The sequence below is a fragment of the Dromiciops gliroides genome, chromosome 5 (genome assembly GCF_019393635.1).
Source record: "Dromiciops gliroides isolate mDroGli1 chromosome 5, mDroGli1.pri, whole genome shotgun sequence".
In the NCBI taxonomy this organism is placed as follows: Eukaryota; Metazoa; Chordata; class Mammalia; order Microbiotheria; family Microbiotheriidae; genus Dromiciops; species Dromiciops gliroides.
Genome location: NC_057865.1, coordinates 254,534,312 through 254,555,766, shown reverse-complemented (window position 1 = coordinate 254,555,766; position 21,455 = coordinate 254,534,312). Strand labels below are relative to the sequence as shown.

Sequence of the window (21,455 nt, the reverse complement as noted above, 5' to 3'; positions counted from 1 at the left end):
GAGTCAGAAAAACTTTGGTTCAAATACAACCTCAGGCACTTGCTAGCTCTATGACCCTGGGCAAGTCACTCATCCTCAGTTTCCTCATGTGTAAAACAGAAATAACAGCACCTACCTCCAAGAACTGCTGTAAGGAAAAACCAAGATAATTTGTTTTTGTTTTTGTATTTTTTGGTGTGTTTTTTTTTTCTTCCGGGGCAATGAGGGTTAAGTGACAGCTAATAAGTATCAAGTGTCTGAGACTGGATTTGAACTCAGGTCTTCCTGAATCCAGGACTGGTGCTTTATCTACTGCGCCACCTACCTGCCCCCCTAAGATAAAATTTATAAAAGTGTTTTACCAACCATAAAGAACTATATAAATGCTAGCTAAGATAGCGATAATATATACATAAATATACACATACAATGTGTCTGTATACATGTATGTGCATGTATGTATTGTGTGTGTGCATGTATGTATATATGTGTTTGTATAAAAAAAAAGTCTATCTACCCAGGTAAAGAACTTTTGTTGCTAAATTTTTCAAGTTTAGAAACCAACAACCCTAACAATAATTGATTTAATAGATAACTGTAGACTTTAAGAAAATATCCATGAGGAAAAACATGAATTATTTTGACCCTAAGCAATATCTTCTTCCTTCACTACATCAAACATCTGTGGTTTCTTTGCTGTGGGTACACCCTCCAGTGACGGAGGTCTCAACCCCACCATGACCTGATAGATAATTTTCAACAGTTGTTGTGGCCAAAAATTCCTTTTCCCCTGAGCCAAAGTAGTGACAAGCTTCTCCCAATGTAGTTATGCTGGTCCTCTGGATGATAGATGCACAGTCTCTTGCTGGGCTGATACTTGAAGTCTTTCCAGCTTGGTTGGTTCTGCCAGAGGAATTTAGAACTTGTGCTCTGCTGGCATAGCCTTTGAGAGCCTCGGGTCAGCTCCAGGACAGGCTGAGACATTGGAAAGCTTCAGTGTAAGTCATGGAACATCAAAAAAGTTTAATCAAAACATCAAAAATTTCATTTTACTTCCTTTATCTCAAATAGAGAAGGGCAGTGTGGAAGAAAGGCTAGAAGGTCAGTTGCAGTCAGATGGATTCAATTCCTTCCCCTGACACATTTTCACTGTGTAACTTTGGGCAAATCAGCTGATCCCTCACAGCATCTTAGTCAAGTCTCTAAGACTATAAATCACACATCAGTTACTTGTTAATAGGCATCAGTATTGGGAGTTTTCACACTAGAACTTTCTTAAACTGATTTTTTTTTAAAGGAGGTTCAAGTCCCCAACCCCTCCCCAAAATATCTCAATGACATGTCAAATTTTGGCCGACCTTCCACTGCGATCCAACTTTGATATGTATGGTTGTCTTCTTATCCCAAAGAATCGTGATGTCTTTCTCTGGAAAGTGTACCACAGCATAGTACCCAGCCTTCCAAAGCTGGTATGTCGGTTTATTTTCCAAGAAGCCTGACCGTTTCTGAGGCAAAGAACATTTGAATAAAAAGATCAATTCCATGTTACCCATAACAGAAAAGTAAGCCTCAATTACTTTCACACAAAAAGTGAACAAGTATCTGTTGGTCGTCTCTTTTGTTCTACATATATTACTGGGGTGTGCGAAAAATATAAAATAAGATCTCTTTCAAGCTCTTTGTGAAGGTAGGATGAATACACATGAAACTGAGTCATGCTCTATAAGGTTATATGCACCAAATTGAATGCTAGTTAAGATTTGAATGGAGGGGAAGGGATTTTCAGGCACAGAGATTATGCACAAAGAAAAGAAAGGACTCAAGAAGGAGGAAATCACATTTAAGTGACAGTAGAATTACAAGAGACTTTAGGGTAAGCTACCTCAACCACATACCTAAAATAGAAATAACCTCAAAATTATCACCAGCAAGTCCTCATGAAGTTTCATGTTGAAGACATGAACTTACTCCCTCCTAAGTACAACCATCCAATTTTAAGGTTAGCTCTCATTGCTAGGATTTTTTTTATTAATGGACAAGAATAGGCTATGACATATTATGAATGGAGAATTTTTCAGAACTGGCATGAAAGGAAAAGAAACATATAACCAGAAGAGGAGGTGAACTGGTCAGGTGTTGAAAAGGAGGTATAAACAATGGCCAACTTTTATGCACCATTGGTACACATACAATTTGAGAAGACCTAGAACAAGATCCCAGCATGTTAAGAGGACTCTCCTATGGAAAGGGTATGCAGGAGAACATGGATAAGAAAAACACAGGATGAGAAGGCACAGATGCGGTGCAATCTGCACCATTGAAGAGAACTGCTAAGATTATAGATCCATTCAAGTTTTAAAAGAGGATCTATCCTAATTCTACCACAAGCTCCATGAGAGCAGGGACTATCTTTGACAATTTCTTTGTATCTCCATAACTTATCACAGTGCCTGGTGTGAGAAAATAATTATTAATAATGAATTTCTAAGAGGAACCCAGATGTGTTAGTGTTAGCTGCTCTCCACCACCACCACCACCACCCCCATCAGAAACCAGCCTAGGATGAACCTTCAATTTAACAAAAGGAATGCAAAATGATCCTTCTGATTAGGTAGTTGAAGAAGAACACCTAAATGGTTGGAATGAGATCTCCAGCTCAACCCCCAAGTCATGTCAGTCAGTGGAGCTGAATGATGCTAACCAATTAGCTTAGATCGATGTGTGGTGACCCGTCCCTACCAAGAAGAGGATAAAAAAAATCTCGGCATGGGGGCAGCTAGGTGGCGCAGTAGATAAAGCATCAGCCCTGGATTCAGGAGGACATGAGTTCAAATCCAGCCTCAGACACTTGACACTTACTAGCTGCGTGACCCTGGACAAGTCACTTAACCCTCATTACCCCGATCCCCCCCCCAAAAAAAATCTGGGCACACTAGGGTCTCTCTCTTGTCTCTTGTCTCTCTTCTTCCTGTGACTCTCTTTTACTCTTCATGCTGGGTTTGTAATTTTTTAGGCCTCTAAGGCTATGACTAGTGGGGACATGTGGTCAATACTTTAGAAATATGTGATATTAATTAATAATAAATGCTTACTGCCAAAACTGAAGCAATATTCATTAATTTAAAAGTAACAATATTTTAGAAAACCCAGCCTAGGCCCCAATAATTTAATTAACACACTGGAACACAATAGACACTTAATAAATGCTAGCCAATTGTATGACCTCCCTGTGATGTCTATCTGTTGATCCTAGGTCTGCCTGCTAGAGGCACGAGGAATAAGATTGAACTCTTCTAGATTAGTGGCCTTTAAACTGTTTGAAAAGCAGTACTCTCTTCTCCAGTCTACTGTCCTCATTTCCCTCACTGACTACTGATATGACATGCTTTCATGTCTTTTGATCATTGTGTCACAGTGTCATGGTCTGTCAGTTCCCCTTTTCTACTCTTGACTATTACAAATAAAAGTGGGATAATTACATTACACTGCTTCACACAAGAGCCTGTGAACCAAGCCTCATCACAGAATGTCACCCTGCCAATAGAGAGTCTTCCCCTATGTCCTTCCTGAATGAAAGAGATAAGGAGATCCCTGGTGTCAAAATCCAAGACAAGAATCTAATTAGCCTACTTGTAGAGCAGTTCTAATTAGCAGCAGCAACCCTTTACAATCTGAGGCTTATCTCCTAACACACTGCTACTCACAGGCAAACGCTGCCCCTCCCACCACTGTCCCTGTTCTACCAAGATCCATCTCTCAGGCCACAGGATTAGAGCCTCTGAGCCAGAGGAAACCCACAAACTTTCACATAGGGTCAACTGAAGAAGGAACCCCAGAAACTGTGGTCTTAGGGAACAAGGTTCTATTTGAGTGACTTACCTGCAGAATCACCTGATTCTCTACTCTAATAACCTTTCCCATAATGTTAGAAAATCTGGGGATGGAAGATAAGGTCACCAGCATTAGACCCTTGCCCTATCTGTACTCAGTGATATAGACTGAGCCTGTTTGGGGGCAAGGGCAGGGATTGAGGATTTGGAGGGCAGGGTATGAATAACAACCAGAGAGGGTCAAGTCCAGGCTTACCTAGGAGGGGTAATTAAAGGCTCAACCCCAGCACTGAGAGACCCATTACTCAAGACCCACTACAGTCTGCTGTGGTAAAAATTATTTGTGGTAAAGTTATATATTGGAAGTTTTAGTTGAATCATTTGAGAGATTGCGCATGCTACTGAAGTGACTTTTGAAGGACCTCCTTTTTTGGGGAGGAGAATGCGAGGAACTTCCAGTACTCGGACTTAAAAATGAGGGCAGGAATGGAAGTGGGAGTTCCCTGGCTGCTAAACTTAGCTGTGGCGGTGCACACGTGGTTGAGAAGAGTTGAGAAATACGTGGTTGATGTTCAGCTTTGGGTGTGCTGGTTCTCAGCTTGATGGGTAGTTTGGGATTCAGTGAGTTTTATAAAGGAAAATAGACTAAGTTTAGATCTAAGGTCATTCAACTGTATTTCTACTTCCCTATTTCCCTAATTGGTATTGCCTTTTGTTGTCTAATTAATTCCCAAGCAACAAAAACTAATCCCTCACAGATTAAAGCTCAGAGAAAGCTCAGAGGCTTCTTTTTCTTTTTGGTCTGGGAAATATATATATACATACACATACACATATATACATACACATACATACATACATACATATATATACATACATATACATATATATACATATATATATATATATATATATATATATATATATGAAAAGTTAAAAGGGGGGGGTTAATGCTCCATATATCCAATTTTGAATCTCACAGTTTTGGCCACCACAAAGGGATCTTAAGGACCCTCCCACCCTCAAGTACTCTGCTCTCCAGCCGAAGTACACTATTCCTCATACATGATAATATGTATGCAACCTCTGTGTCTAGGCTGCCACTGGGATACTCTCCCTCCTTACTATACTACATATACTCCTTGTTGGGTTATTTCAGTCGGGTCTAACTCTCCATGACCCCATTGGGGGTTTTCTGGGGAAAGATAGTGGAGTTGTTTGACATTTCCTTCTCCAGTTCATTTTACATATGAAGAAACTGAAGTAAACAGGGTTAAGTGACTTGCCCAGTGTCACACAGCTAGGCCAGATTTACACTCAAGTTTTCCTTCATTTTTTTCAATTCTCAGCTGAAATGTCACCTCCTACTATCCAGATTGCCTTCAGTTGTTAGTGTTCTCCCTTTTCCATCTCACCTAAGAAATTACTTGGTGTACACATTGCTTCTATTTATTTGTGTTCGTGTTGTTTTCCTCCAGAAAGATATCAAAGAAGAGGGACAGGCAAGCTTCTCAAGGCTACTTCCCTCGATAAAGTCAGGGATTTGTTTTTGTCCTTGCGTCCCTACCATCACACACAGTGCTGTCAAGCAATAGACACTTAATAAATGCCTGATCAAATGAACAGAGGAGCAGTAGCCTTTAAAAAAAAAATCAGCCTCTCTAATGCCATCTCTGCAATTCAACAATCCTTTATCACATCTCATCGTGTTGAATTCATCCTGTGGAAATCTTGTGGATGCTGACTGTCACCCAACATAATAGCTCTCATTCCCAATTTTGAGTCATCTTCAGGTTTAATAAGTATGCTGTGTATGTTCTCCCCCACATTATTCACAAAAATGCAGAAAAGGGTAGGGACTATTGTTCCTAATTCTGGTTTCTAGAATCATAGAGAACAGAACCTTAATAATAACTGGATGTATTCAACTACTCAGGGGTATTAGGCAAATGGGAAGTTGACCTAAATGACCTCTAAATTTTCCTATTCACTTTAAGAATCTATGATTTGGTTACAAATCACTAAAATCCAAGTGGTTTTGACTTGAAGTTTTCACAGCTGTTTTAAGATATAAGTTGTCTCTTATTCTAAGAACATGGATCTCAATGACATTCTTTGTCTTTCATTTCATATCTTATGATTTAGAAGGTTTGGTTTACCAAAATAATCAAATCATACCATAGGAATTTATTAAATGCCTACTAAGGGCAAAGTATTGTGCAAGGAACAACATAAATATATGAGAACAGCAGTTATTTAAAACAAATGGCATTACACTTCAAATCTTAGGAATTCTTCCCATTTTGAGAATGTGGGGGCAGAAGGAGAAAATGACATCCCAAGGTCACTCAGACTTCACAAGAAAACTGAAATCAAAATGAGTCCCATTTCATCATTGAGATCTGCCACCTTCTCATTCCTGGCGTCCCCTCTCCCAACCTTTTCCATGTCTCTTGGTGACTATCACCCTGTGTGGTCTGTCTTCCCCTTCTCCTAGAGAGCAAGGACTACTAATATTTTTATCCCTAGCACTTAACATAGTGCCTACCACATACTAAGAATTTAATAATTGCTTTTTCATTCATTCAGTTGAGAAATATTTGGACAAATTGTGTGTGGATGTAATGGAATACTACATAGCCACAAATTTGAGGAATAAAAAATCAGAAATATTTGAATAAATGTTTTTTGGTAAAGTGAAGTCAACAGAGCCAAGACAGCAATCTATACAATCACTCTCATCATATAAACAAAAACAACACTAAGAAAGAGTTGAACACTGAATAATTGCAATATCATCTAGCTCCTGATGAAACACAATCCAGCCCCATTGGTAGAGAATTGAGACATTCCAGGTGTGGACTATACAAATGCCACACATCATTTGACTTTATTTAACTGTTTTGTCTTGTTTTGTTTTATTACAAGGAATGGTTCAGTGAAGAAATGTTGTATAAAAACAAAAGTTACCAATAAAAGAAGGAAGGAGAGAAGGCAGGCAGGTGGGAAGGAAGGAAGGCAGGTGGGAAGGAAGGAAGGCAGGAAGGAAGGCAGGAAGGAAGGCAGGAAGGAAGGCAGGAAGGAAGGCAGGAAGGAAGGCAGGAAGGAAGGAAGGAAGGAAGGAAGGAAGGAAGGAAGGAAGGAAGGAAGGAAGGAAGGAAGGAAGGAAGGAAGGAAGGAAGGAAGGAAGGAAGGAAGGAAGGAAGGAAGGAAGGAAGGAAGGAAGGAAGGGAGAGAGAGAGAAAAAAAATTACTGAACTACCAGAGGCTAGAAACTGAATCTATGGCACATAAGAAGCTTAAAGAAAATAGGATCACAAAAATCAGAGCTATCTCTTCTAAATTTACCTTCTAAAGACAAGTTAAAGAGAATATCAAATAAGTAAATGCATGACTTCACTAACCTGTTTGTAAGGGGAGTCATTCAAGTAAATCTCAGTGTCCCCAACAGAAATCAGTAAACTTTTTGAACAAATAATATCGTTATCAAAGCACTTTTTGTTCTGAGCAATAACAGATATAGCTGAATCATCTGCACTCTGTAAGATTAAGGAGAACATTGTGTTAGTAACTTCACTTCGTGTAAAATCCCAATTACATTCCTCATGAAGACCACCATGACTTTGGTTTTTTCCAAAATAATTGCTGAAAACAATAACATCCTCTGTTCATACAATGCAGAATTTTTAAAAATACACATACGAGAAAATGGCAAAAACAAAAACAAAACCCAATACCTGAACTGTAATAGTCTATTCATATTTATTGTTGTTATTCAGTCATTTAATCATATCCCACTCTTTGTAAGGGGGGGGGGAGGTTCTTGGCAAGGATACTGGAGTGGTTTGTCATTTCCTTCTCCAGTAGATTAAGGCAAACAGGGTTAAGTGATTGCCCAGGGTCATACAGTTAATAAGTGTTTGAGGTTTTATTTGAACTCATTTCCTCCTGACTGTAAACCCAGCTGTCTATCCACTGAACCATCAAGCTGCCTTTTATACATATTTACAATTCACCAAAAGAGTCCTTCTAAGCATCAATCTTAACTTTTTTTTCAGAAATATGAACATAGATTTAAGTCAATATGCTATTTTCGGGTGTTTGTTGGTTTTGCTTTGGTTTTGCCATAACTAAAGCTTTACTTAAAAACTATATCACGGGGGTGGCTAGGTGGTGCAGTGGATAAAGCACCGGCCCTGGATTCAGGAGGACCTGAGTTCAAATCCAGCCTCAGACACTTGACACTTACTAGCTGTGTGACCCTGGGCAAGTCACTTAACCCCCATTGCCCCACAAAAAACAAAACAAAAAACAAAAAACTATATCAATACTATGACCAACCATGATTCCAGAGGATGGATAATGAAGCATGATAGCAGGGGTAGGCTAGAGCCAAGGCATCACAGAAGCTGATTGTGAAATTTTCATTGTGAATATTAACACCCCATAAATCTGGAAAATGATAAAATCGAGGCTTGGCTTATTGTTTTGTTGATTGTCTAGACTTAAGAAAATAATGGAGAAAATGTATCCTTAGGTTCATCTTATGACATGTAAACCCCCAAAACATATCTCCAAGGATAAAGTTACCTGCCTCAGGGTTGTCTTAGGCCTCCAGGAAGTCCAAATTAGGAAAAGACCTCCCATGTACCTCCTTAAGGAAGAGATTAAGATAATGAGGAGATAACCTACTTTTTCTTACTATAAAGATAACCATTTTCATCCCACCTATCCAAGACAGCTATTTTCTTTGGGTGATTCTCCCTGTGGTCAGCACAGTATTTTAATAAAACTTGGGAAACTGAGTCACTGAGTCTTGTAATTCTTTGGGATGCCTCACTATCAATTTGATCAATTAATGCAACCCCTGCTACATTAACCAGGATACCACTGTGATTACTTACCTCCTTACAGAGGAGAATCAATGGATTCAAGATTGAGAATAAAACATTTTTCAATATGGTCGGTGTGGGAATTTGTTTTGCTTCACTAGACATATTTGTTAACAAGGAGTTTTTTATCTTTTCTTTTTTTAATAAAGGGGAAATGGGAGGGAGATAGAATAAATGCTTATTTACTGAAAGTTAAAAAAACAAACTGACTTTGGTAACAAAATACTTCTCTTAGAGAAACTTAAAACATCCTGAACTAATTGTGTGCATTTTGTAGCAATAAGACCATTTGAATCATCTTCACTCTGAAGATTAAGGAGACATCTGTGTTAGTAAATATGTTTTTACTTCTTTGTAGAACCACAAGTTTAGTGAAGCTTTAGAATATGCAAATAGGGATTTAGAATTCATAAAATGAAGGATTTAAAAAGAGCACAAAGAACACATTTTTTAAAAAGAAGCAAAGAAATGAAGAAAGAAAAGATACAACAAACCTCCAAAAACAAATTAGAGAATTTATAGAGGTGCCTTAGTCTTTATACAATGAGATATTTCCCCAAAATTTTTCAAGATTGACTACACTAGAATCAAAAGTGAGGGCTAAAGTAGGAGTATATGAAGTAGTAGTATCAGAAAAGATACACATTTGCCTATCTCAAGGTGAATAAGAAGGATCTGTGGGAGCAGCTAGGTGGCACAGTGGATAGAGCACTGGCCCTGGAGTCAGGAGGACCTGAGTTCAAATCGGGCCTCAGACACTTAACACTTACTAGCTGTGTCATCCTGGGCAAGTCACTTAACCCCAATTGCCTCACCAACAAAAAAGAAGAAGAAGAAGGATCTGTGATTGCATCAACATGAAGGACTCTGGGCAAGGATTTACTCCAGCTAGCAGATCACATCTATAAATTGGTAAATCAACCCTAGGCAAGCAGAGATTAAGTGACTTGCTTTAGATAAAACTGCTAGTAAGTTTCAGATGCAGGATTTGAACCTGGGTCTCCCTGCTGCCAAACCAGCAGGTTTTATCTACTACTCTAGTCTGCCTCTAAGCATAGCCCAACAAAGGCTAAATAATGATTTTTACCACAAACTAGAATTCAAGCAGGTTCAAAATATTTGGTGAGTGCTGACAAATATCTATTTTTATAACACCATGACCCATATGTGAAAACCTAAAAGAAATTAGGAAGGAGCTAGGATTTGGGGGTTGAAGGTAAGGAGTTGAAAAAATGAGCCTCAGCAAGAGATTTCAGAGAAAAATAATGATAGAAAAATTACAAAGGTCTCATCTACATTTCACCATTAACACTAATCATGTTTATCCCCAATTCTTTCCATTCTCTTCCAATTAGGTTAAGATTAACACTCAAAGGGTCCTGGAACTAATGGAGTCCCATGAATATCAAATCATAAGGGAAGAGCTCAGGGGCCTCAGAGATATTACATTTCTTTTGATCTTTAAGGCCTGATTTTTATGATTTCCACTGCCTTCTAATTATTAAACCTAATCTTAGGCCTTTAGATTTGATTTTGTTGGGGTTTTTTGATTGTTTTTTGGGTTTTTTTGGTGGGACAATGAGGGTTAAGTGACTTGCCCAGGGTTACACAGCTAGTAAGTGTCAAGTGTCTGAGGCTGGATTTGAACTCAGGTCCTCCTGAATCCAAGGCACTTGCTTTATCCACTGTGCCACCTAGCTGCCCCCAGCTCTTTAGATTTGAAGCATGGAGGTTAGTTTCTTATTCTAATGACTGAGTAAATCAAACAAACTCAACAATCATGATGACAGAAGAATTCTTTTCTTTTTTCACTTGATATGAAAAAAGTTGAGGGAAAGAACAGGTATAGGTTCAAGGGCAGAGGGAGGGATAGTAGAAAAATGAAATCACATTGGCAAATGCACAACCCAACCCCAGATTCAGTACTGCTAGAAAAGCAAATATCCAGTCCCTACCCTTGTCCTGCTTTCTCCCTGGGGGATGCCTTTCTCCTGAGAAGCCACCAAGAAGTACATACATCAGTACCAGAAACTGAACATCAGCTTTCCTACCATAGTTATAGCTCTGCCTATCACTAGTAATGGGCAAGTAACTGAGTGGGGTAGCTAGGTGGCACAGTATGGAGCTTGCTGGACTTGGAGTCAGGAAAATCTGAATTCAAATCCTACCTCAAACACCAACTAGGTATGTGACACTGGCAAGCCAGTTAACCTCTCTTAGAATCAATTTCTTCATCCATAAAATAGGGTTAATTATGCAACTTACTTCCCAAGACTGTTAGCATCAAATTGGAAAATAAATCTTGAATACTTTGCAAATCTCAAAGCACCATATAAATGTTAGCTATTAATAGACTGTTGATCAAAATCTTCCTCTCCTATTTATTTACTGATCACGGTGTCAAGCTATGCACATTTCTTCAGCTGTCTGTGATTCCCAAATGATTTCTTTAGAGCTTTTGTTTCTTATGAAGCAATTCATTTGTCAAGCATCGACTTGATTGTGAAAAGGAGAACAATAAGAATCCTTAGGATGATTACCCAATGAGTCACTTGAAACCAGCACACTTTTAAATTTTGCATTCATCTAGCAGTGCACTTCAGTAATTATTTTTGAGAAAGAGTAGGATAAAATAATTCAGGGCTTTAAAGTCAAAGGAAAACCATTTTGGTTTTTATTTTATTATTTAGAAGTTTAGTTATATAGTTTTTTAGAGGAAGAGATATGAGTAATTGGGGAAAAGACTTTGCTATTGAGTTGTATCCAACCCCAACTGAGATTTTCTTGGCAAAGAATAATCTGCCATTTCTTTCTCCAGTTCATTTCACAGAAGAGGAAACTGAGACAAACAGGGTTAAGTGATATACCCAGAGTTTCACAGCTCATAAGTGTCTGAAGAAGCATTTGAACTCAAGATGAGTCTTCCTGATTCCACACTGTACCACTTAGCTGCCCCTCTCTGTCTGTTACCATATTTTAAAAGAGCCTCAACCTTATCCATACCAATGTTTATATTAAAGTATGGAGGGCTGTATTGCTTAGGGGATGCTAGAACCAGAAAGACTTGAGCCTGAATCCTTTCCTAGACACTTACTAGCTATGTGAAAACCTGAACAGGTGCCTTCACATTTCTGGGCCTCAGTTTCCATATCTGTAAAATGAGAATAACAGCACCACCTCATAGAGTTATTAGGTTCAAATAAGACAATGAATCTAAAGTACTTTGCAAACTATAAAGCACTATATAAACATTAGGTATTATAATTATAATAATGATAATAATTATTATTATTAGGGATGGTACAATCTCTTTTATGGTAGCACATGAAGCAGATGACTATAAATGGAGTCATATCCCCTAAGCATAACTTCTCTTCAATTTCCACTTCTAATATGTTTCAAGTTAATCTCAGGCTTTGGAAAGATGATTAATCCATTTCTAAGCAACATAATATATAAATCTGCAAAGCTAAAAAAAAAAAAGGTCATCACTTATGAACAACCATTGTTAATCATTCTTTTTTTTTCCTTAGAAATGAAAATGGTTGTGAGAATGATTTTCTGAAACACATGCACACACACACACACACACACACACAAACACACATATCAACCCACAAACTGAGAACATGGAGAAATATTTTATGTTTCCAAATAGGAACATTTCCTTATTGGCTATAAAGTTAAGGCCCCTGGATAGGGATTTTAAAAGATCCTAAAGGAAAACTCCATAGGAATCTAGTCCCAGAGCCAATCAGTCATTTAAGAATTAGTGATGGGGCCTAGGCAACAGAAGCACTGCATGGGACATCAAGCTAATTTCTCACTGTTTCATTTGCATAATGATAATCTAGGACAACTAAACATCTGCACTTTTAATTTTCTGTTAGTGGAAACAATGGGATCATCATATGAATTCTTCACTGATGATCCAGTCAATAGAGATGGTTATGGGAAGGATTGTGAAAATAAGAGTTGGAGTCAAAGAAGGCATGGGTTCAAATCCCAGACCTGCTTACTTATCTCTATAATCTTGGGTAAATTGCATAATTTATCTGGGATTTGGTTTCCTCATTTGTAAAGTGAGGGGCTGGGACTATATGATTTCTAAGGTCCTTTTCAGATCTAAACCCCATAATTATCAGCAATGATACCTGTGGACATATAAAAGGGTGGAAATCAATGAAATTAAAGATATGGATTGGGAATAAGAAGCAATCAGTATGTGTAGAAAATAGTGACATCAAAATAAGCTGAAAATAGGGAAGAGATGTATTAAAAGGAAGGTAGGAAAGGGGAATAAATTACACAGCTAGACTAGCTCAGAGAATTCAGGTGTTATTCAGTCATTCAAATGTGTCCAGCTTTTTGTGAGCCCATGGACTATTGTAAACTTTCATATTGCTTTCCAAAATGGTCAAACCAATTCATAGATCCATTAGCATGCCTGGTTTGTCAGGTTCCCAACAGCACTGAATTCTGATCAGATCAGAAGTATAACTAATATTATTAGGAACTGACTCCTAGAAAAACGCTCCAGAATTATACTAGGCACCAAATAAGAGAGTGACTTTCATTGTGGTTTAGTTTGGAAATGACTTGATTCCAAGCTTCACACCTTGTGTTGCTTTCCTGGTGGGTGACAACAATAAACATAGAGAAAGAATGTTGTGGAGAACTTTAAAGAAGGAAAGGTGGTTGGCGAGGGTAGCAGAAAGAGGACTGTGGTAGTAGAGAGCAAGGAGTATACTAAATGCTCTTCCTAGATCATTGAGAGAAGGTGGACTCAGTCCTGGAAAACTAAGAAATGTGGCATTTTAAGAGACAACAAAAGATGGAAGTAATATAACAAGAATCCTAGGGCAAAATTATGAGTTTATTAACATTTGGGGATTGTTCTGTAGGGCACAGCCAAAAGATAAGGCAGTAGAGAATAGCAAGGGAAGGGGATTCTGAACATGGTTTGGGAGTGAAGGCAGACAGACAACTTAAGAGGTAGGCAATAGAGTTCTGTGACACTTGAATGGGGTATGGCTTGAAGTATGCATGGCAGTGGAGACAGCTGCAATAGCAGTGGCAGCAACTTCAAGAGCTCTCAGCTCAGAGATGGAAGGGGGAGGGGTCAGACAACTGATCAGAAAGAGATTATAGGGGACCTTTTTCTGGCACTGAGTGCAGCTGTTGTTCTATGGCCCATACACAGCCCTGGGTTGCAGTTCCAGGAAGGAAGGGAACACTTCTCATAGGTCACAAGGGAGTATTGGCCCTGGCCACAGTTCAAGGGCCAAGAGTAGTGGTAGTACTTGTGGCTGTAGGGGAACAGGGTCTCCTCTTGGGTAGACCAGAACATAAACCAAGAGAGCACTAACCAGCCTTCTCCCAAGATCACATAACCTTGGAAACATCAGAAATGTATAGAATCCCAGAAATATCTGAAAACAGCAACATGAAAAAATCTGAAGCTTGGGACAGTACCTCCCTACCTCCAGGTGATCAGAACCCAATTATAACATTAAGTTCAAAGTCAAGAAATAATCTGGAAAAATGAGCAAACAAAGTAATTAATAACAACAACAACAAAAAAAGATTTTGACCATAAAAATCTACTATGGTGGTAGGGAAGACCTAGACATAAACTCAGAATAACACAATGTGAAAACAGCTACAATATAAAGTCCCAAAGAACAATGCTACTTGGACCTAAGCCCAACAAGAATTCCTAGATGAGTTAAAGAAAGATGAGTTTTAGAGGCAAAATTGGGGGCAAAATGAGAGAGATTCAAGACAATTATGAAAAGAGAATTAATAGCTTGGTTAAAAGGCACAAAATATTGAAGAAAATAACACCTTAAAAAACTGAATTGGCCTAATGATAAAAGAAGCAAAAAAACTCACTTAAGAAAAGAACTCCTTAAAAAGAATAGGTCAGGGGCAGCTAGATGGCGCAGTGGATAGAGCACCGGCCCTGGATTCAGGAGGACCTGAGTTCAAATCCGGCCTCAGACACTTAACACTTACTAGCTGTGTGACCCTGGGCAAGTCACTTAACCCCAATTGCCTTACTAAAAAAAAAAAAAAAAAGAATAGGTCAAATGGAAAAGCAGTTTCAAAAGCTCACTGAAGAAAATAATAGCTTAAAAATTAGAATTGGACAACTGGAAGCTAATGACAATAAGAAACATTAAGAAACAATAAAACAAGCATTCCTCATGAAAGACCAGAGCAAAATAGAAAATTTAACATTGAAACACAACACTCAATAGCAGCATAAAAAGCTAAGCATGAAAAAATAATAATAAGGGATTCAACAAAGTTTACATTCCTATATGGAAAGATGATACATATAACTCCTAAGAAATTTACAATTATTATGGCAGTTAAAAGTAGTCTGCATAGGGGCAGCTAGGTGGCGCAGTGGATAGAGCACCGGCCTTGGAGTCAGGAGTACCTGAGTTCAAATCCGGCCTCAGACACTTAACACTTACTAGCTGTGTGACCCTGGGCAAGTCACTTAACCCCAATTGCCTCACTAAAAAAAAAAAAGAAAAAAAAAAAAAGAAAAAAAAAAAAAAAGTAGTCTGCATAGATAGAAGGCATGACTGTGAGTCAATTATGTCAGGATGATCTTCCAAAATAAATAAATAAAATAAAGAAGTGAGAAGGAGGGATGAACTAGGAGAAGGGGGAAGGGAGAGGTAGAATGGGAGAAATTTTATCACATAAAAGAGGCATGTAAAGAAGATTTTGTATAGTGGAGGGGACAATTAGGGGGTAGCAGGCAGTTCCTGAAGCTCACTCTCATCAGAATTGGTTCAAAGAGGGAAGAATATATATACGTATTCAGTTGGGTATAAAAATCTATCTTATCCAATAGGGGAAAAGGAGGGGAGGAAGTGATAAAAAGGGGCTGTAATGAAAAGGAGGGATGACTGAGGGAAGCAGTGATTAGAAGCAAAACAAACTTCTGAGTAGGGAAAAGATGAGAGAGAGAAAAAAAAACAGAGACAGGGAGACAGAGACATAAAAAAAGAAAATAGGATGGAGGGAAACTACATTTTGCTAAAAGGTACCACAGACAATCAAGTAATATCAAAAATTTTATAACAAGTTTCTCTGATAAAGGCCTCATTTTTGAAATATATAGGGAATTGAGCTATTCCTCACTTGATAAATGGTCAAAGGATATGAAAAGGAAGATTTCAGAGGAAGAAATCAAAGCTATCTGTAGTCATATAGAAAAAATGCTCTAAATCATTATTGACTAAAGAAGTACAAATTAAAACAACTCTGAGGTACCACATCACACCTCTCATAAATGATAAATGCTGGAGGGGATGAGTTATGATAGGCACACTATTAAACTGTTGATGGAATAGAACTGGGCCAACCATTCTGGAGACCATTTTTAAACTATACCCAAAGGACTATAAAACTGTAGATACCTTTTGACCCAGTAATACCATTACTAGGTCTATACCACAAAGAAATCAAAGAAAAGGGGAAAGGAACTATATGTACAAAAATTATTTATAGCAGCTCTGTTGATGACAGCAAAGAATTTGAAATTGAGGCAATGCTCATCAATGGGGGAATGTCTGAACAAATCATGGTGGGGGCAGCTAGTTGGCACAGTGGATAAAGCACTGGCCTTGGATTCAGGAGGACCTGAGTTCAAATGCAGCCTCAGACACTTGACAACTGCTAGCTATGTGACCCTGGGCAAGTCACCTAACCCCCATTGCCCTCAAAAAACAAACCAAAAAAATCATGGCATAAGATTGCAATGGAGTACTACTGTGCTATAAGAAATGATTGGGGGGGGGGTCATTAGGGGAAGGAACATGGCAAGACCTACATGAACTGATGCAAAGTGAAGTGAGAAGAACCATGAAATCACCACAAACAGTAAGCAGCAATGTTGTAATGATGAGCAACTATGAAAGACTTGGCTACTCTGATGAATGCAATGATCCAATACAATTCCAAAAAACTCATGATGAAAAAAATCCATCTCCAGAAAAAGAACTAATGTCCTCTGAGTGTGCATTGAAGCATAATTTTCTCCCTTTAATTTTTTGGCAATATGGCTGATATGGAAATATGTTTTACATGATGTCTTATGTATAATTGATATCACTTCATTTGTCTTCTCATTGGGAAAGAAGGGTTGGGGGGGGGAGAGAATTTGGCATTCAGCATTTAAAAAGAAAAGAATATTTAAAATAAATAAATAATTTTGAGATGCCTTTCAGCCCCATGACTAGATGTACTGTGTGTAGAGGCATTTGGTGCCAGAGTAATCTTATTTGGCTTCAAGAATGTCCCCTTTTAATTCATGACAATAAATGCTGCCCTACAAAAACTTATATCCAATTAGGCTGACAGGCATGTTCTGTTGTTGGTCAGGCAGAGTACTACTTATAACTGGCAGGCCAGCAGAACAGGAACATGGTTGGATTCCAAACCTCTGACTCCTGAAAGGGGATAGTAAATGGGGAAAAAAGAGGCAAGGAATGGAATAATTGAATGAATAATTGACACGCCCCAAAACAAAAATTACAGATGAGGAAACTAAAACTGACAGAAATTAAATGATTTGATCAAGGTCATATAATAATAAAAGACAGACAAAACTTGAAACCAGGTCCCCTAACTCCATATGCAAATTTTTTTCCACTGTGCCATGATGTTTTTGGTGGGTTTTTTTGGTGAGGCAATTGGGGTTAAGTCACTTGCCCAGGGTCACACAGCTAGTAAGTGTCAAGTGTCTGAGGCTGGATTTGAACTCAGGTCCTCCTGAATCCAGGGCCGGTGCTCTATCAACTGTGCCATCTAGCTGCCCCCTTTTTTTTTGCCATGATGTTTTAAAATGGTTATAGGATGAAGAATTCAAAGAGTCATTGGAAGACTTATATGAACTGATGAAAAGGAAAATAAGCAAAACCAGGAAAGCAATAAATGCAAGGACTACGACAATGTAAATGGAAAGAATTGCCACAATGAAAAGAACATGAGTCTTGTATAATCATAAATAACAAAGCTTGACCATTAAGGAAGAAATGAGGGACTATGCAGAGGTCAGGGACTAGGGGTGTGGAACTATTAGAATTAGATGAAGTGTTGGTTAGTGTCACGATTTCTTTTTTTTTCCTTTTCTACAAAGAGTTGTTTTCTGTATAAAAAGAGGGGGGAAGATTGATTTGAGAATGAAAATGATATTAAAAGATACCAATACCAATTCCAAAAACATTTTTTAAAGGATATGAGTAAGTCCATCGAAAGTTATGGATGTGGAAATGAGAGGAAAAAGAAACCTTTCCCCCCACTTCCATTAACTATGAGCACAAATGCACTTACTCAAGAGAGGTTCCCTATGCCAGTTATAATAATAAATGATACTGCCTTTAAATTCATGGCTAGACATTCAGCAGGAAGAGATAAGTGAAATCTCTTTAAAGTACTGCTACCTGATCCTAAGGAGGATATCTGAAATTTGTAATCTGGAGGAGAGAAGGGATATGGTTGACAAGGGAGAAATAATGAAACTCTCTGCTATTCACAAAATGGATTCTGGTCCCTGAGAAGTACTAAGTAAAAAGAAAAGGACTGGCAACAATCCTAACATTTTTTTCAAAGAAATACTAATGATCCCACAGCATGACCAGAAAAAAGTGAAGGCTCTTTGCCATGGGAAAAAAACTCGACTCTTGGAGTGACCAGACAACAAAATACAATTGGAAAAAAATCAAAACAGAAAAGATCCAAGCAATGAGAAATTGACTATGCTGCCTGATTAAGTTTCAAACCCCAAAAGAACATGTTGTATTTGTTAAGTTGAATTTATCTCTGGTATGAAATCATTATTATTCTGCAAGGCCAAAGACAATATTTTTGATTTGCCATATGTTGTTTGGCTAAATTGTCCTGAGAAGAAATGTCACATATGGCTTCTTACTCTTCTTAGTAAAAGTCAGGTTTTTGAGAAATAATAATCCAAGAAACTACTATTCAGAAATACAGAAAGGGGAAGAGTTCTTGACCAAACAAAGGATAGAAAAGATCACGCAAGATAAAATAACCAATTTAATTACATAAAATTAAAACATTTGTGCACAAACAAAGCCAACGCATTTAAAAGTAGAATGGAGAAAGAATTGAGGGAAAAAATTCTCATAGCCAATTTCTCTGGTAAAGGTCTCCCATCCAAAATATATAGGGACTCATTCAAATTTATAAAAATAACAGTCATTTCACTAATAGATAAAATGGTCAAATGAACAGGCAGTTTTCAAAAGAAAGAATCCAAGCAATTAACATCCATGTGAAAAAATTATTCATATAACTAATAATTAGAGAAATGCAAATTAAAGCACTGTGATATTCCATCTCACACCCATCAGATTGGCAAAGATAATAATAAGGTAAAATGATAAATTTTAGAAGAGCTGTGGGAAAACAGACACATTAATGTACCAAAGTTCTGAATTGTTCATTGTTCTAAGAGTCACTAAATTAAATATGCCTTTTGACCCAGCAATATTACTAGTAGGCCAATATCCCTGAAGAGAACAAAGAAGAAGGAATAAAAAGTTTCACATATACAAAATATTTGTAGCAGCTCTTTTTGTAGTGACAAAGAAATGGAAATAAAGTGGTAACACATCAATGGAGGAATGGTTGAACAAATTATTCTATATGAAAAAATACTATTTTAAAAATTATAAAAGGGACAGTTTTAGAGAAAGCTAAAGTGGGCAACAGCAAAAGAACAATTTCTATAATAGTAACAACATTGTAAAGAAATACAACTTTCAAAAACAGACCAATGCATTGACCAACCATGATTCCAGGGACCAATGATGAAGCATGCTATCTCTTGAAAGGAAGGTGATGGGTTCAACATGCAGAAAAAGAGGAATATTTTTATGTGGTGATTTGTTTTGTTTGACTCTTCTTATTTGTTATAAGGGTTTTGTTTTTCTTTATTTTTTTCTCCACAGTGGGGAATAGGAAGGAAAGGAAAACTAAGATAGGTCCTCCTTTGTCCAAAAAAGAGAAGTGAACAGAAAGGTCAGAAGAAATTACAAGTAATAAGGCTTTGAAAGTTACATGTTGAATTTGTTATATACTTTAAAAAGTTCTACATATTAGGTGTTCACAGTTCCATATTCAGTCCTCTCCTCTGTTCTATAATATCCCTGGAAATTATCACTTTATTTGATGTTTGTACCATCATTGCTGAATGGGGTGGGGTTGGTCTAATCCCCTGTCACCCCACTCGACATCCTTGCAATTTTCTGTACCTAAGTCCTTCTCTTTGATTATGTTATGTGTCTTTTTCCCCCTTATTAGAATGTAAGATCTTTGAGGGCAGGAATTTGATTTACTTTTGTGTTTTTTATCACCAGCACTTGGCATAAACCCTTAATAAATGCTTTGTCATTCATTCATTCATTCCTTCATTCATTGGTTGCTTACTTTGCAACTTACACTCTTTAAGAATTCACCTGGGGCCCTTAGAAATGAAGTGACTTACCCAGCATCATGAAGTCAGTTACCCAGAGAAAATGAGACTTGAAACAGGTTGTTGGGGCTCCAAGTCTATCTTAGTTATCAACAAGTAATTATTATGCACTTACTATGCACCAGGTACTGGGAATACAAGAACAATGAATGAAAAATCCCTGCTAGCTGACATTCTAAAGCGGGAGACAAGTTGATATGGAAGCATAAATACAAATTAGTTTGGGAGGGTGGACACTGGCGGTTAACAGGTGCTCAAGAATGACTTCTGGTAAAAGGCAGTGCTTAAGCTGCATCCTAAAGAAAGACTGTATATTGTTGCACATTGTAGGCACTTAGTGGATGTTTGTTGAACTGAAAACAATGCGCATATTTCTGGAATCTCCTTTACCATTCTTCATGCTTGTCTCTCATTAAATGGAACACACTGACAGAGCTTAATTACGTAGGCTGATTTGCGAAACCAAATTTCCCAACTCACTAAAAGGAAGGATGGATGTTTCTTTTCCCATCTTTCCTCAAATCCAAGCAGGTACAACTTGGTAAATTTAGAAACTAAGCATGAAACAAGCGTTTGAACAGAAGGAGATGGTGGAAAATTCAAGAGGAAGCAGGGAGGCAAATTCAGAGAGGCCAACATTTTCTGCCAGCAGAGAGAACTGGCACTGCTGAATCACATCGCCAATGAAAAAACACAGTTGCAGTTGATTTAGCATCAAACTATGTCTAGTCTGCCAAAGATGGAAACTCATGCAAATATCTCCTTGAAATATTTTCTGCAGTAAGACAAGAGCTCTGTTTGCAAACACTTTAAAGAATGCAGTGTGTGTTGGTGTGTGTGTGTGTGTGTGTGTGTGTGGTTTTTACACAGCCAAAGTAAGAGATTAGGAACCAGTCATGCTGGCAGCCTAACTCAGAATCACAGAACTCAAAAATTAGTTGTAAGGGCATTCAGCAGCCATCTTGGTCAATCTATACGTGAAAAAGATTTATTTTACAAGACTGGCTCTGAAGTAGGAAAGACCTGGGTTCTAATCCTACCTCCGGCATTTGCAACTGTGTGACCTCAGGCAAATGGCAACCTCTGATCCCCATTTATCTCACTTTGGGCTCTTGTAAGAGCTTCTCCAATGGTTCATTAAAGACTTAGAAGAGGTCAAGGAGACTTCTGATAGATTCTTGTGGTCCTATATTGCCAGCTACCAGACTCACTGATTCAACATGGTATAGG

The 21,455-nt window shown here is 38.0% G+C and overlaps 1 protein-coding gene across 1 annotated transcript in view; it reads right to left on the bottom strand.

The window, feature by feature from the left end:
• Positions 1-21,455, bottom strand: part of OTOGL (otogelin like) — a 201,962-nt gene that overhangs the window by 97,172 nt on the left and 83,335 nt on the right. The window contains 2 exon segments of the mRNA XM_043968164.1: positions 1,338-1,484; positions 7,214-7,348. Coding sequence (XP_043824099.1) covers positions 1,338-1,484; positions 7,214-7,348 — 282 coding nt within the window.